This window comes from Coturnix japonica, chromosome 4 (assembly GCF_001577835.2).
Source record: "Coturnix japonica isolate 7356 chromosome 4, Coturnix japonica 2.1, whole genome shotgun sequence".
Taxonomy (NCBI): Eukaryota; Metazoa; Chordata; class Aves; order Galliformes; family Phasianidae; genus Coturnix; species Coturnix japonica.
The window spans coordinates 35,572,894-35,588,765 of record NC_029519.1 but is presented as its reverse complement, the minus strand read 5'-3'; the positions used below and the strand labels follow the sequence as shown (position 1 = coordinate 35,588,765).

The 15,872-nt window shown below is 37.7% G+C and overlaps 1 protein-coding gene across 1 annotated transcript in view; it reads left to right on the top strand.

The window, feature by feature from the left end:
• Nucleotides 1–15,872, top strand: part of TENM3 (teneurin transmembrane protein 3) — a 968,340-nt gene that overhangs the window by 841,625 nt on the left and 110,843 nt on the right. Inside the window, 2 exon segments of the mRNA XM_032444361.1 lie at nt 1,120–1,212; nt 12,932–13,170. Coding sequence (XP_032300252.1) covers nt 1,120–1,212; nt 12,932–13,170 — 332 coding nt within the window.

The window sequence follows — 15,872 nt, the reverse complement described above, 5'->3', positions numbered from 1 at the left end:
CAAAGGAAGAAAATGGCTCTTCATTTTACTTGTGTTGTTGGGAGAACAGATGCATTTTTAAAGACTGAAATGCTATAACTGTGGAGACAGTAGATAACACAAACTTGAAGTGCTATTTAAGGCAATCAACTAGTATTGTTTCCAGAGTCTGAAGTTGAGCAAAAAAGGTTGTTTCCATGTGACAAATTTCTTGTACGGTCAACATCTGTATATGAATCCAAGCACACCGGCCCCATATGCTTATAAGCTCCCTACGGTGTGAGTAATCTGTTCCTTTATATTTCTGCTTGATGTCTCTGGAACCCCCTGACACGTGAATCCCATCTTGTCACCATGAAGACTTGCAATTTAAGCACACTGTCTCTTTTGTCCAATGTCCTAAGCAAGCACCAGGACAGATTTCAGCATTATTTGTACAGAATTCCTTGAGCTAGTCATTTCTCTCTTCAAAGAGGTGCAATTGTTGAAGCAAGCATGGATGCAAATTTAGGAAGAATTTCAAAACTTACCTTTTTGTTCTTTAAGTAGAGTTATAAATATGCAGCTTATAGCAGTAATAGTGTGTAGTCATGTGGATAAACTTTCATTTCTCACCCTTCCCTGAGAGAGCTTATTGTCTGTGGTGTGTCCTTTCCTTCCTCTGCTGCTGTGGGGCACCATGTGAAGAATATGAGATCTCCACTCAATGTTGGCTGCCCCTCAGCATGTTTTCTGGCTGACTGGCTGTGCATTTTATACTCTCCATTCTACTTCACTGCATTATCTCTGGTCCAGCCTCATCAAGTAAACATCCTCCAACTATGTACTGCTTAGTCCTAAAGCCTGTCTTGCTGTTGGTAGCAGTCAGGAATTTGATACCAGATCTTCCAGAGAAATAGGGGATAACCAAAGGGCAATTCCCCTAACAGTAACCTTGCGATAAACCCTGTGTCTGCATGTAGCTCCAAGGACAGTCCAGAAGGTGGATAAATTCTGCATTCAAAATGCAGTTGCAATTTTTTACATCCACGGGAAAAGAAAGTTATTAGATAGAATTAGTGAATTCTTTTTGTGGGATCACCCCATTCATTAATTTGAAATTGCCTCTCTAATTTCATCTTTTTGTATCTTTGTATGTAGAGAATTAGGAAATCAAGCAGTCCTTGCAAATGGTCATGACAACGTTATAGAGATGGATGTGTTTTCTCCAACATATCACGATAGCAGTTATGGGTATGTGATTCTAAGCATTTGCATGATGCTAACTGTTGCTACAGAAGGCAAAATGTGATTTTCTTTTAAGTCTGTTTAAGTGGTCAAAAAAAAAAACCCAAACGTGTGGAATAGACTTCATCTTCTTTTGCGTTTTTTTTCCATTATACTTCAAATAACTTGTCATACAGATTCGTAGTAAATAAAAGTCAATGAATTTTGACTGCCAAATCTATTCACTTCCACTTAAGAAAACAGAAGGGCAGTAGAGGTTGTATTAATTCTTCATGTCCTGATTCTGCAAGCTGTTGTGAACTATTTGCATGCTTTTCCATTTGCCTGATCTGATCCTTAGTTTGTAACAACTTCCTATTTAGGAAATATTTACGTTAGAAATATTGTGACGTGTTATTGTAGCACAGGCAATGACCAACTGAAGGGTTGTTTTTTAAATTGAACTGTGCATTTCATCTAAAACACTTTGAGCATTTGGTTTGAAATTTGAACTGCTGATTAATAGATATAGATATGTAGGAAGGTACTGCTAGTGGTAGATGTAAAACGAAAAAAAATAGAGAAATCCCTGCAACTTAACATTTTATTTCATTTAAAACAAATTTCTATTATATAACTGTTCTGTGTTTACTTATTTTTTCATTAATATCTGTCCTCTATTCAAACTGCAATTTCCTTGTCTTCTACCAAATCAGTATACACGGTTTCTGATCCAAAAAAAATCAAGTCCTGACAAAGCATTGTAATTTATAGTAAATTCCAGCCTGCTAATCATCACAGTGTGTTCAATTTTGGAAAATAATTTTTAATCATATATTTGCTTTTTAATATTTTTTTTTGCTCCCAATGGTAGGATAAAAATAAGGACTTTGTCCAAAGTCTGTTTTGCTAATTTTAAATCTTAAAATATAATAAAGGCGAGATACTACTTGATTGAATTGAGGATTTCTGCATTGGCTTGCTAATAATTAATTAATCTGTAAAATCTATTGACACCGTACATTGATCTGCTTCGCGTTCCAAAAAAACTCTTAAAATTTCCCTTAGATACAAATTGAAATGGGCTGCAGTAAGCAAGCCATGTGTTTAAATTCTATTGATTAATAATTTTCAGCAAACTTAACGATACTGCAGATACTTGCAGGAAGACTTATTTTTTGTTAACTAAAAGTATTAAGCGTACTGTAGTTAAAAAAAAAAAAAAAAAAAAGCCAAATATTACTGTTCCCTGTAGATCAGTACCATAGAATGCTGATTTGGATGTGTAATTGCTGAAGCAAAGTTAATGGAAACATGCCTGGCTTATGCTTTATATGTTTGCAATGGGACCACCAAATGCAGGTGTTTTGGCAAGTGGGGACTATATTACATGAAATTCTTGTTGGTTGATGCTAGTTCAGGTAGCAGGACAATGAAATTTATCTTGTTTGCAATCCCTTCACTCTGAAAATTATGCTAGCAGGGATCATTTCATGGCATGAAAGTTGTCCAGAGATAATAACACATCCTTTCCAACGCATAATAGATTTGAAACTGCAGCATGCTTTCAGCATGAAGATTCAGTTTATCAATCTTGCCAACATACTGTGTCACAGCTAGAATCATTATATATTTGTTTCTGTGCTTTCATGTCGTGTGTGTGTTACATTATGGTATCGTATTTCTTAGTTTGTGTGACTTACTGAGAGAATGTTCATCTAATGAATTTGAGAATTTTAGTGTTAATAATTATAATAGGAAAAACATTTTAGAAGTTCTGGTGATTCATGTGCCTAGATCTTAGGAATAGTTGTTTATAGCTTTGAGATATTCATATTTGTGCACTATGCATTAATTATCAGAAGTCAGCTAGAAATCTTAAGTTATTTTAATAGTATGTATTGTTGGCTTTCCTTTTCATGGCCACTCTTTTTCCTAATGTGTAAATATGTTTGTATGCATCTTAACAGATTAGCTTAGTTTGAAGTAAAGAGCCTGCTTTTCTTTTACTTAACATCTCTCTGAGTTACTGAGGTATCCTGTTAGAATCTGGGAGGAGGAAAAGATGCTCTATCAGCGAATGACTGTATTTAGATCTCTTGCAGAATCTAAATAAGTCCTTTATATTAACAGCTATGTATAGAATTGCTTCATATGCTGAAAGTTTAATCTCTGTTACAAGGATAGGGTCTGAAAACCTGTTGTACTTGAGAGCCTTATTTCCAGGGATTGGAAAGACTGTGGATATTTTACATGTGCTGGCAGACATATTCAGGGAGTTCAGTTACAAAAAAAAAAAAAAAGTGGCCAGATTGTTACAAGGCTGTGTTGAACTAGATTCAAGAAGGAAAGAAGTCAGGAGTGCAGAGTAGGGGGAGAGATCTTGATGTGTCTGGGCACAAAAGGACTGGATGTAGCTGTACAGATGAGTAAGATGAATTAGTTCTAGTCTCAGTTAATGTTGGTTGAGCAGTGAGAAGTCCAACTCAAAAAAAGGCATTGGCAAAAATGGACATTATTAAAAGGAAAAGTCATCCTGTCTGAGCACAAGGTGTGATTCTCTGCCTTGTTCTATCTCTGAATTCTGATCTCTCACATCTTTTTGCAGATATTATTATTTTGCATATAAGAGAATGTGTAAATGTAGTATACAAGTTCCTACCTAGGAGTGATAAGGGCCTAAAAAATAGAAGTGATAAGTGCATCACATGTATGCGTGGAGTTGCCAGGTTGGTGACAGTGGCTTTACATCTGAGGTTATAACAATGCTGTCACTGCAGTGACATGAATCTGGGTGTATGAATGACAGCTGATAGAGCAGTAATGGCAGCACAGAGTTCACCACAGATTATCCCAGGCTCTGAATTGCAAGGGAGCTGCATCTATGGACACCCAAAAAGGAGCTGAGGTCCAAATATCTATAATGATGGAACCTTCAGCCTGCTTGCAGCTTGAGGCAGAATTAAATCCTTTCAGCCAGAGGTAGAATTCCTTCCCCCCACCCCAAAAGCTTTATTTATTCAGTGTTTCAAGAGAGGAAGTGGTCAAGATTGCAATACTTCATCTCAGAGACTTGTGTGTGTCTCTCTCTCTCTCTGTTTCAGTTGGAGTATGATTCCAGAAGAGCAGAGAACAAGATGAGGAACTGTAATATAAATCCTTATGCTCACTTGAGCACTTCCAGTCCTCAGTGTATAAATCAAATTGTTTCCTTTATCTTCCCCTCCGAGGAGCTAAAAATTGGAGTAAAACAGGCATGTCCCACCCATGGCTTGGCCCAGCCCAGCTCTTCCTGTGGCTTCACCCCACTCCATGCCATCATGGCAGCAGCTCTGACCTGTCATCAGTAGTGTCTGGGCTGAAACCAGGGCATAGAGATGGCAGCAGAGGGGGCAGCCTGACTTTTAAGAAACCCAGAAGAGGCTTGTAAGGAGAATCGAGTCAATTCATATTGTTTGAGCGATATATGAATCTAGTTTCTCACTCTTCTGTAGAAGAGGCAAGTAGTGGGACTCTACTGCAGTGAAGAATACGAGTAACTGAAACTGTGCCAGCTTTCTCTGTTTGCCCACGCAGCATCTTTGCATCTGACTCCCCTGCTCACTTCTGCACACAAGGTGCAGCTTAGTGTTGTTTGTTTCCCTTGCTTATCTTTACAGAGAGCAGCTTAGCAGAAAGGAGCACAAAAGACTGGACTCAGGACAGCCTGATTACTCTGATTCTTTTGATCCTAGATGTGTGTGTGTGTGAGTATGTATGTATGTATATCTGAATTTGGAAGAATTATTACTAGGATGTTTACAAGTGCCATGTGCATTACAATAGCATTGTATTCTTATTTATGCCACTGAGAAGGTGGATACTCTGCAAAAGGACGGTATCCTGCACTCCTAAAGACAAGAAGTTTTGGCCTGTGCTTCACCATGTCCCAGCGGCTGTCAGAGCCAATTGACGTGTACTTGGGTCTGGGTTGCTGCTGGAAGATTCTGATGCAGGTTGCCATGCCTGACTTCTCCAGTCTTCCTTTAGCAGCAGCCAGCAGTGGAGCAGTAACCAGGGGGACAAATGTGGAAGAACACACAAAGACTAAGGAAGAAACCCTCAGCCCTATTAGTTTTTTGTTTCTTTACTTTCTTGGCTTCCAGACTTAAGTTTGTAAAGTAAGCATGTCCTCAGTGTAAACCCAGCCAAATTCAAGCAGGTGTTACCATATATAAAATGTTTCTCTGAAACATTTGAATAAGCTGTTAGAAGAGGCTTATCTCCAGTTCCCACAGATGTTTCCTCTGTTTATGCATATGGATAATAGTTTTCCTCTCTTTCTCCCAAACTTTGATCATCATTTGATCTGATGTGATCTTGGAGCTTTTTCTGGGATTATGGAAGCATTAATATTGGCTCTGAGAAGCAGAAATTCACTTTTCTTTTTTCCTATACAATTTTTTATTGCAGTTCTGCAGGGAAAACAAACTAAGACAAATTCACAGCATATAATATATAGTTTCTGTGCAGGCTTGGATTTACATTAAATGCAGCCGTATGGTTCCGTGGAAGTCAGTCATAAAGTGGTGCTAAAGGCAAACACCACCAACTACAAGGTTTCATCTCAGACGAATGTTAACAGAAGATGAAGACAGGCATAAAGTGCTCACAGAGAAACAAAAATCCAATTCCTTTTGAAGCCTACTGGGAATGCTGATCTCATGCATCAGTGAACCAGAGTTCATATGAGACCTAGCCAGTAATTTCTGTTATCTCTTTTACATCTTCCCTGTAACGTCAGTCGGCAGAGATTAATCTTCTCGTTCCATCTGCTTCTCCAGCTCAGTGCAAGGAATCAGATTTATTGATGTGATCTATCCATTAGTGAACCAGGCTGAGCTCTCTAATGTCAAACAGGAGGTGAGGGTCATGGTCTCACTCAGAGAATCCAGATCCATCCAGCATGAGTAGGGTCTGTCAAGACAGAGAACGCACCAGCCAGTAGATGCAGTGCAAATGATTGATTGTGATCTCAGACTCCTGGTTGTTTTTTTTTTCCTCTGGTTAATTGTTTTCTGTATGTTCTGACAGCTAATGTATCTGGTAGGGTTTTTGTAAACAAAGAAAGAGTGTGGTAGTCCATTCCTGGGAGCGAGGAAATGAACTGGTTTGGCTTAAGGAGTGTCAGGGAGAGATAAACACAAAAACTTACATGAGAGAAGTTGGAGCAAGCTAAGATATCTGCAGCCAGACATAGCCAATACTCTCTTGGAGTTAGTTCCTTAAGATTCATTAATTTCTTTGAATGAAAGTGGCAAATAGAACACTACATCTTCCCAGAAATAGATATATGCTATCTCTGCTTGTGTCAGAAAGGAAGCATTCAAGATAGAGAACGAGAGCTTCCACACCTCAGGACTCTCTGCTGTCTCTTGTATGCGCCCTTTGGAACCACTAGAAATATAACAAGATATGCTATAGGTTCCCTTATGTCTTGCTAGCTTACACTGGTGCTGCCAAAATTTTATATAAGGGGCTTCTACACTTTAAAAAAGTAGAATTACTGATTGTTGATAAGTGAATTATGAATTGGGACTGTTTTTAGACAAAACCTGCTATTCTAGTTTTATTTCAGGTTAGCAATCATCACAGCTGTATCCAATTCAAAATAGGTTAATTACAGTCTTTATTCTAATACATTCAGTAATACCATATATGAAATTCAGTAATACCACTATATGAAACATAAAAATCAAGCCATTGGGATTGCTGTCCCTTTCTGAGCAATAAAGTCATGTCTCCTGTAGTATTGGTCCTGAGATGTATATCACCAAAACTAAGTTCCCTGAAATGTACATTACTCTCAGTTTGCGTTCTGTTGAAGTATTTTCAACAGAAGTTTTTTCCACCACTTGAGGATATCAGAATATGATTGATGTGTTCCCACTTTTAGGTATCTAAAGTGCAGATACACTGCATCGTGCCTCAGAGCGAATCCGGTATAACAGATTGAGGTCCTCAGAGGAACAGATAACAACATTTACCACAGCGTGCTTACAAATTTATTTCTTAATATAGTACAGTCCACAAATTCAACACTCTTTAGAGTTGGATAGATATTTTTTAATAGAAGGAACTAATGGCAGATTCAAGTTAGTGTTTGAGGGTAGATCAACCTGTACTGCACAGTGTAAAAATCAGTGTGCTCATTTCTCTAAGCTGTTAAATTGTGATTACAGAGGACAGAATGACTTCTTCCCTGACTGGAAGAGTCAAATAAAATGCAGTAACTTGTTATAAAAGAACAAGGGACAATTGGTTGACTTTAAATTGAAACTGATGGAAGAAAACACATTTTGACACAATGCATGTTTTACCCGCAAAGCACAATACCATAATACTTCAGTAGGAGACAGGATTTTGGGCAATTTAGAGACAGTGAACTACTACTGAATAAGTTATTTTGAAGACTTTAGTTCTGCAGTTTATATTGGCCTCTTCTAGACAGGATGTTGTCCCTGGTGATCTACCCTGCTGCATTAAGGATTCTTTCTGCTTATTTGGTTACTACTAAATACATAACTGCTGTCCATCAGGTAGGATATCTTTCTTCTATACAATTTTTTGGAGCAAACTAACAAGCTTGTGTTACCACCTGTGCTTGTGAGAATTTTCTCTATACATTACTTTTCAGCCAGAGACCACTTCAAATTCCCATGAAAGGGAGAATTTCTGAGAAAGGAGAATGACTTTGGCAGTGCAGTCTAGTGAGTGTTTTCCTTCCTCAGTGGTCTTCCTACAGCGGTCTATAATGATCAGAAGAGCCACACGGAGTTAAGGCCATCATGAGAATGTTAGGACAGTAATTAGGCCAGTATAGAAGATAGCAGTGCAATAAAGTCTCAGTCTGTGTCTGGTCACGATAGAGTCTTTCTATTCAAAAGCATGACCAAACATTAATTTTTTTTGCTTTCCAGATTCTTTAAGTGTTAATAGTACATGACAGTTCACAGGGTTCAAGTATACAGGAGCGAAGGATTTAGGTTTTTTAAGGACGTATATTCTAAATATGGTTTCATTCTGAATTGAAGATACTTTATCCCTTAAGGTTAGGAGTGTTTTGATTCTGTGTGTTTATAAAGCCTAGCAGTATTGACCTTTAACCTTCAACAGCAGTTTCTGGTCACTGTCATAATCTAAATAACAGTGCTGCAAGAACATATCTGTGTCATGGTAATAAAACGTGATGCATGTTCTGGCATAACTAGAGGAGTTCAGAAGACTTTCACTGGACCTTCTTCACATTTCCTTGTTCAGTACAAATTTATTATGTTGTGATTGACTTTCTGTGAGATTCTGCGCTCTTCTTGGTGCAGTTGTGCTATATAACATATGCTAATACAAAGCTAAAACAGTGCTTAGAAAAGTGTTGGAAAGGATAACATAGATTTTTTTTCATATCTTCCAAATATCTACAAAGTATTCTGTATATGATGTCCAATACCAGAGAAATTGTAGGTGCAAACCACCATGAACCTTTTGTAAGTTGACACAATCTCAGTATGAGCTAAAAGAACCTCATGTATCTAATGTAGATGTTATGTTAAAATGTTCAATGAATGTTAAAAATGTTCAATAATTTTATAAAGGTTGTGAGCAACATATTTAAAGGTAATACAGAATAGTTCTTTTTATCACATATACTTTTTTGTTTAATGTCTGTATTTCTTCTGTTCTGGAATTTAGAGTCTTCCAGATGTGTTTATATAACATTGCATTCATTAATATGGTGTATCTGTTTTATTCTGAACTGGGATGAAAAGTTATTCTAAATGGTATTTCCATTGCTGGACACTGTGCTACCTTATGTCAGAAGTATTTGGGTTTAGGGTCTGTGCCTCACTGTCCTTGAATAGTTTTGTAATCCATCTCCATTTCTCAGAGGCCAGTTTTAATGTAATCTTTTTGCCCAACTCCTGGGTTTTTTATTGCTTTCTTCCCATCCTGCTTTCATATTTTCTGAATTTAGTAGAGGTTACTTCAATTTTATCTTCCACAGAGGAAGTGACAGCAGAGAGAAAATCTTATTTGGTGTGAATTCTACCCCCAGCTTGAGGAGAGGAAAAAAAATTGTATGTACCAGTCCCTGGTATTGAGTTAAATTAAAAGCACAATGATTTTATTTTTATTCAGAAGATCCAGTCTTCACATTTCTGAGTTTTGGTACTGTATTTCTGTCACTCAAGAGAGGGAAGTTAAGCGCGATGTCTGCCCATTGTGAAACCAGGTGATTTCCCAGCTGTCTTTGCAAGCAAGGATTAGTTTATGACATAACCTTGTATTTTATCGCAAAGTTGTAATTCATAACTTCTAGATACTACATTTTTTCTCTTTAAAATGTTAAGATTAGCTGCACTTTTAAATAGAAGCGCATATTGAATTAGTAGTTGGAAGTATATGTTGAATAAGCACGGAAGTAGAAGACTATTTGCTTCAAAAAGTGAATTGAGTTATTTAATAACAGTAGAACTAGCTGGTCTTGTAAAATATTTGCAGGATTCAGTGGAATTTTGTACTCTAAAGCTTTAATAAAATATTTTAAGTGCTGCTTATGGAAGATCTAGCAAGTGCTTGTTAAATGATCAATTTTGAATGGAAGGATATGCTTTTATAGATGCTTTAAGCCTCCTATGAGATTAAATGTAATGTAATTGGTGGTAAGTCAGTGCCTGGTCAAGTAGTGCAAACAGTTTAGGCTTTAAAAAGTAGCTACTTGAGTACCATGGTTTGAAAAGACAAGATAAATGGATATATAGATAATTAAAATCGTTTGCAGATAGATTATATTTCAAGAGCGTGAAGAATTTCAGCATTATCTGGAAGCAGCCTGGATTTGTTGTCAGGTACTGCATCCTTCTGCATGTCTGTCGCACAGGATCGTGGCTCGGAGAGGCAGGCAAGATGTGCAAGCCCGATAGCATTGCACTTTAAATACTGCTCACTCTGAACTAATTTAGAAGGAGAGTCTCTGACCACTTTGTTAGTAACCTCACTTATTAGAAATAGAGAAATCCAAACAAATTTTCTTTACCCAGAGGAAGATGTCAGTTGTGTTGGTTTTTTGGTTTTTTTTCATTTTTTTTCTTATTTTTTGTCAGTCTTTTGCTGTCTCTGGATTTTTCCCTCAGCAGCCTCCAGCCAGCCAGTACAACCACTCTGCCATTGTATTAATGTGATTCAAAGGAAAGGAGTAATAGCTTGAAGTGAGGAGTCATGCTGCGTGCTGCCTAAGACTGCACACTGCTGAATTCACATATAAAAGTTACAATTTTCTTTCATTGCCTTGATGCCTGAGGTGGACTGTCAGAGCTGTGACAGCTCACACCACTGCAGATATGTGGCCATCTTCCAGATTTATCTATGGGATTAACTCCTTGAAGGCTTTGAGAATGTGGATTACAGTCTCTGCCAGGTTATGCTATACCAGCATCTCAGTTCTCACTTTCTCAGAGGAAAAACAAAAACAAAATAAAATTAAATTAAAAAAATAAATAAATCATACACTGATAGTTTTGTTGGATTAACACTAGGACTGGATAAATGTCTGTGCAAGTGTTCATATAATGAGAGTTCACGTTTTATTCATATAATTCTGTCCCCCAAAGCAGTATTCATTATATAGTGAGGAGGAAACAGCTTTCTTTTTGTTAGTTGTTATCCTGGGATCTATGCAGACATACCTGGAGATACCTTTTGCCATGCATAGCCTGAAATGAAAGAGCAGTAAAGGTCAAGTGAATAAGACACTTTATCAGGTCTTAATGAATCTGCATGCTTCTGTGAGTCTGTAAAATCAAACTAATGGCTCTGAGGTAAAGTACCTTCTACATCAGGCTAGGCGTTGTTGGTTTTTGTGTTTGCTACTTAGAAAATGTCACAACTTGTAATGAAGCACTGTCTTAGAGAAGGTTTAAACCACAAGTGCATTGTCTTTTGAAATCATTAGTAATCCTCTTTGCTCAGAAGCTCAGTAAAACTTGCATGTACTGTTGTGCATCAGTAGATCTAATATATATCCATCTGTTGCTTCTGCCAGCAAGTTTCATGTTGTTCCAAGTGAAGTAACCTGCGTATAGAATATTTCATGGCATTATTTGTGATGGAAATCTTTTCAAGGTGGGGGCTTGTGCCGTGATGTTCGAATTCATCAAATTCGTAACAAACTGTTTATCTGCTGCTGTTATTTCTCTCATGCTGCACTGGGGCGAATTAATTTTCAGTGTCTCCACAGTGCATTTCTGATGAAGCCGTTGTACCAGTATAGGTTGGTATGTTGCTATCCAAGGATCCAGGCATGGGCCCTGGAGGTTGAAAGTGCTGTCAGCAGAGAAGCAGTCCTGATGAGCCTGATGTCTGGGGATATAGCTAGAGGCCCTTTCCCTCCAAAGTCAGCTCGCATTGTGCTAGAACTTCTGACCTGTACTATGTATAAGGCATGCAATAGATAAAAACGACACAGACGCGCCCTTACTTGGCTTCAGGAGAACCTGCATGTCTGCAATTCATGAGGGTCTCTCACCTAATCAAGAATGCAAACTCCTTTGAAGTTTTGTTTAGCTGCTTTTGCACCTGGTAAGTTTGAAATTCTCCTCAGCGGACTCCCTTACAATTTTTACTTACAACGTATTCACTTTGCAAAGCCTCATTGCTGAAGGCCAAGCCTTACACAGCAGAGTTGCCAACGTAACAAATCAGTGGAGAAAAACCTGGTGCCAAGACTTTTGACTTGTGTTGTTGTTTATGGAGGTGTGCACATGTGCCTTGAGAAGAACTCCAGATACTGTATGCCTGTATGCTGTGCTTCCTTTTAAAGGCTTTTCTGAAGTAATTATGCTGGTGTGAACTAAAATAATGTAGGTAAATGCAAGGAGTAATATTTCCTTGAGAAAAATTAATTTCAATTAAGTTTATTTTTAACTCAAATTGTGTCTTAAATTTGGCTTTGCCTCTCATTTCTAATTTTGGCTGAGGTTCACTCTGGGCTCCCACTGAATACATGTCTTTAGATTACTTGCCAGACTGTAACTGGCTGCTATGTCCATAAATCACATCTTGATAGAGGAAGATTATGTGTGAGGAGATAGAAATTAGTGAGCTATGTAGTTAGAACACAAAGAACATATTTTTACTGACTAATTTTGGCCAAAATTGTCAGAACTTTATGTGAGAGATTGCTGTTTTCCTTGTATTTGACCCAGGAGAATGTGATGAGCGGTGCGGGCTACAGTCAGACTGCATAATATTGACTTCTTAATGGAGTTCCCTGTAGTCTGTAGTTGAAGCCAACAAAAATAAACAGCAGCAGAAAGTGTGTCCTTACTTGTTGGGTAAACTCCGAGATACCTCTTCTCCACCAGAGGGTTTTTGGTGTTTGTCTTTTTTTTTTTTTTTTTTTTTTTTTTTTGCCAGCACAGCAAATTCTGTACAAAGTATTTTTTTTTTTTTTTTTTTTTTTGTAGATCTGATTCCTTTCTGTGTAACAGTGTATCGCTAATGTTTTGGGGGCTTTTTTCAGTCTGCTCTTCAAGGGAAAATGCCTTTTTAAAGTGCAAAATCTGTGACCAGGTTTGCTGCTGTGATCTTCTGCAGACTGGATGCTCTTAGACAATTGAAAAATACCCAATGTTAAGCAAAAACAGTATGACTGCCTGTGTTCCAATTCAGTTTACTTCTGTACTTTACCATACACTCTTTCCTTCCACAGGCATTTCCTATTCAAAACAGGAACAGGGACAACACCGCTGTTCAGTACTGCAACACCAGGGTACACAATGGCATCCGGCTCTGTTTATTCCCCTCCTACTCGGCCACTACCTAGGAACACTCTGTCCAGAAGTGCTTTTAAATTCAAGAAGTCTTCGAAGTACTGTAGCTGGAAATGTACTGCTCTCTGTGCTGTAGGGGTCTCAGTGCTGCTGGCAATACTGCTGTCCTACTTCATAGGTGAGTTCCTTTATTTTATAACTGTCATCATAAATAGGGATGTCAGATGGACTGTCCCATATTAACCTTCATGTATAGCAAAGCTTTTAGTAACAGCAAAAACTGTGACAATGACTTAACAAAAACTCCTGATTCTTTTGAAATAATAGAAAATCTGAATACTTTGAAAGCATTCTGTGGCACAACAGCAGTGGAACTAACTTCAAAGAAGTATTTGAATTGCAATTAAGCTACGTGGTGTCTAGTCCTCACGAATGTATCTATAAAATGAAGGCTGTGAAGTTTTCACAAAACACAACTTACCACATGCCTGTGGAACTCTTTTCTTATTTTGCATTGTATATAAGCAATGAAGCATTTAGGAGTTACGATTATCGCTTACTATATACATATATGTTTGTGTGTAGAGCTGGAGCAAAAGCGTGGTATAAACTTTGATTATGAGGTAGGGAAAATAGTTGTCCTAAAGGACAACATGCAGAGGAGACTTCTTCATCCTCTATAGGGTATTTGTTTTTTTATTATTATTATTTTCTGTTTTTTAAGTACTCTTTCCTAGTTTGTATTCTATATGATTTATTTCTTCATTACTTTATTTAATTTCATAAGTCCTTGCTATAAACATGTCATTTGAGTTTTAGGCAGTTTAATTGCTTAACTGTGAGAAAAACATTGATTTCTGTATGGGAGCAGAACAGGCTTTTAGTGTGCATGAACCTTCTTCCATCACTTTGTTCAGATCACATATTCTGTTACCTCTGAGTCCTTGATTGGTTTCCAAAGACTTTTTTTAACTGATTTTTTTAATTAGAAGTTTTAGTCAGCACTGTTATGTTAATAAAAGCATGAGGGTCTGATTTTTGTAAGGCATTGCTTGCACTCAAATTCAGAGTCTTAGGAAGTCAAGGAAAGAAAATAGAAAGGGGAAGAGTCAATCTCTCCTTCTCTCCTTCATTTTAAGATCTGGGTAAATTAATAACAAAGCCTAGAAGGCCCTCTGATCCTTAAATCTTCATTTCCTTTGTTGAAACAGGCTTTCTACATTTCAATCCAAGGCAGAGCATAAGCTGTATAAAGCCTTTGAAGTAGTTCTTTCTGGGCTGAAGCTTCTGAGAACAATACAAAAAACTGGGTTGCTGAGTAGCTGGAGAAATTCCTCTCTGCTATAGGAAAGCAGAGCTCCTGGAACACCCTTTCCACTTCAACTGTGAACACCAAAGTAAAAAACACATGTATACAAATGTAGGGCTTGACACTACTGCCCAATACTTGTCATGATTTGGATTATTTCTTATGTGAACACATGCAGGAGTATGAAGGTGTGGAATGGAGTTAAGCTTTAACAGTGCATCTTTTTCTAAAGTGAGATTGAAATATTCCCATTTATAAAGTACATTAATTGTGCTCAGCTTTCATAATGCTGCCTCTTAAGTCATTATAATCAAATATCTGCTGCCAAAAAAAAAAAAAAAAAGTGTAAAAAAGAAAAAACTGTATTGAAGTATAACTATCAAGAAATAAGGAAAACGGCCATAGAGATAGTGAAATATTGAAGATCTGATTGTCAGCTAGTCCCAGAAAGCAAGATTACTTATGAATCTGACAGGTGCAAGAAAATAGCTGAACTGGATTATTTCTCCCACAGGCATATTAAGCATGTGTGTATATATACGTGTATGTATATATAAATATTTTATACTAATTTTTTTTTTTTAAATCATATAAACATAAGCACATCAATTGTGCCTTTATTCCTGTGTTTGGGGAAAGAATTGGGCTTTCCAGTGAGTGAGTGCTTTCAGCTCCACACATCATTTATTCACATACTCTGGGAAAAAAACCCTAACAAAAAAAAAAACCAAACAAACAAAAAAAAAAACAGCTGTACAACATTTCTTGGGCTCTTGCCAGCTCACACGCTTGCTGAAATAAACAATGCACGAGGGCCTTCCTTTGCCCGTAGTCAATAGGGAGCTTTCTGCCTACTGGTGATATTACACATATTCCAGCTAGCTCAGCAATCTAAATGTAAAATCCAGCACTCAGTGATGCTCTCTAGAGATCACACTGGGTCCATAAAACCATGAATGGATTGCATTCGTTCATAAATATGGTTTTACCATCTCTGCAGGTGTATCAGAAATACTGTCCATTTAGTAGGCCATCTAAGTATGAATTGGTAAAAATCATTTATGTAAGGTCGAAATAGTCCTTCATCTTGGTTAACTGTTGTGCTGGGTAGATATGAAAGAGAAATGGGTGAGCAGGTAATTGATAATAAAATACAATCTCAGGAAGGGCTGTGGTATTGTGAGACCTCCAGCACTGCAGTGTGCCCCAAATGCAGTGATCCAGCTTTTTTGCTGAGGCCTACAGCAGCTGAGGTGGGAAGTCACATCTGTGAAGGTGTTTGAGATGTGTTTTTAACATCACAGAGAGGCACTGCCACAAGCACAAAAATGCTTCAGCCACTGCTGTAAACTATGCTGGTACGGATTGGTAAGGAACGTGGTATGGCTTGTGTCCACTGTGTGACTGTGACAGCTGTAGGTTGAAGGACTAACTGGATCACTCACCTGGTGACCAGCATAGCAGACCCTTCTTGGGGTGAAGGATGATCATGTCTTACCCAGGCTTGTTTTAGCTACAGAGGTATGGGATAGAGAAAATGACTTTGGATCCCCTTTGCTCAGACAACATAC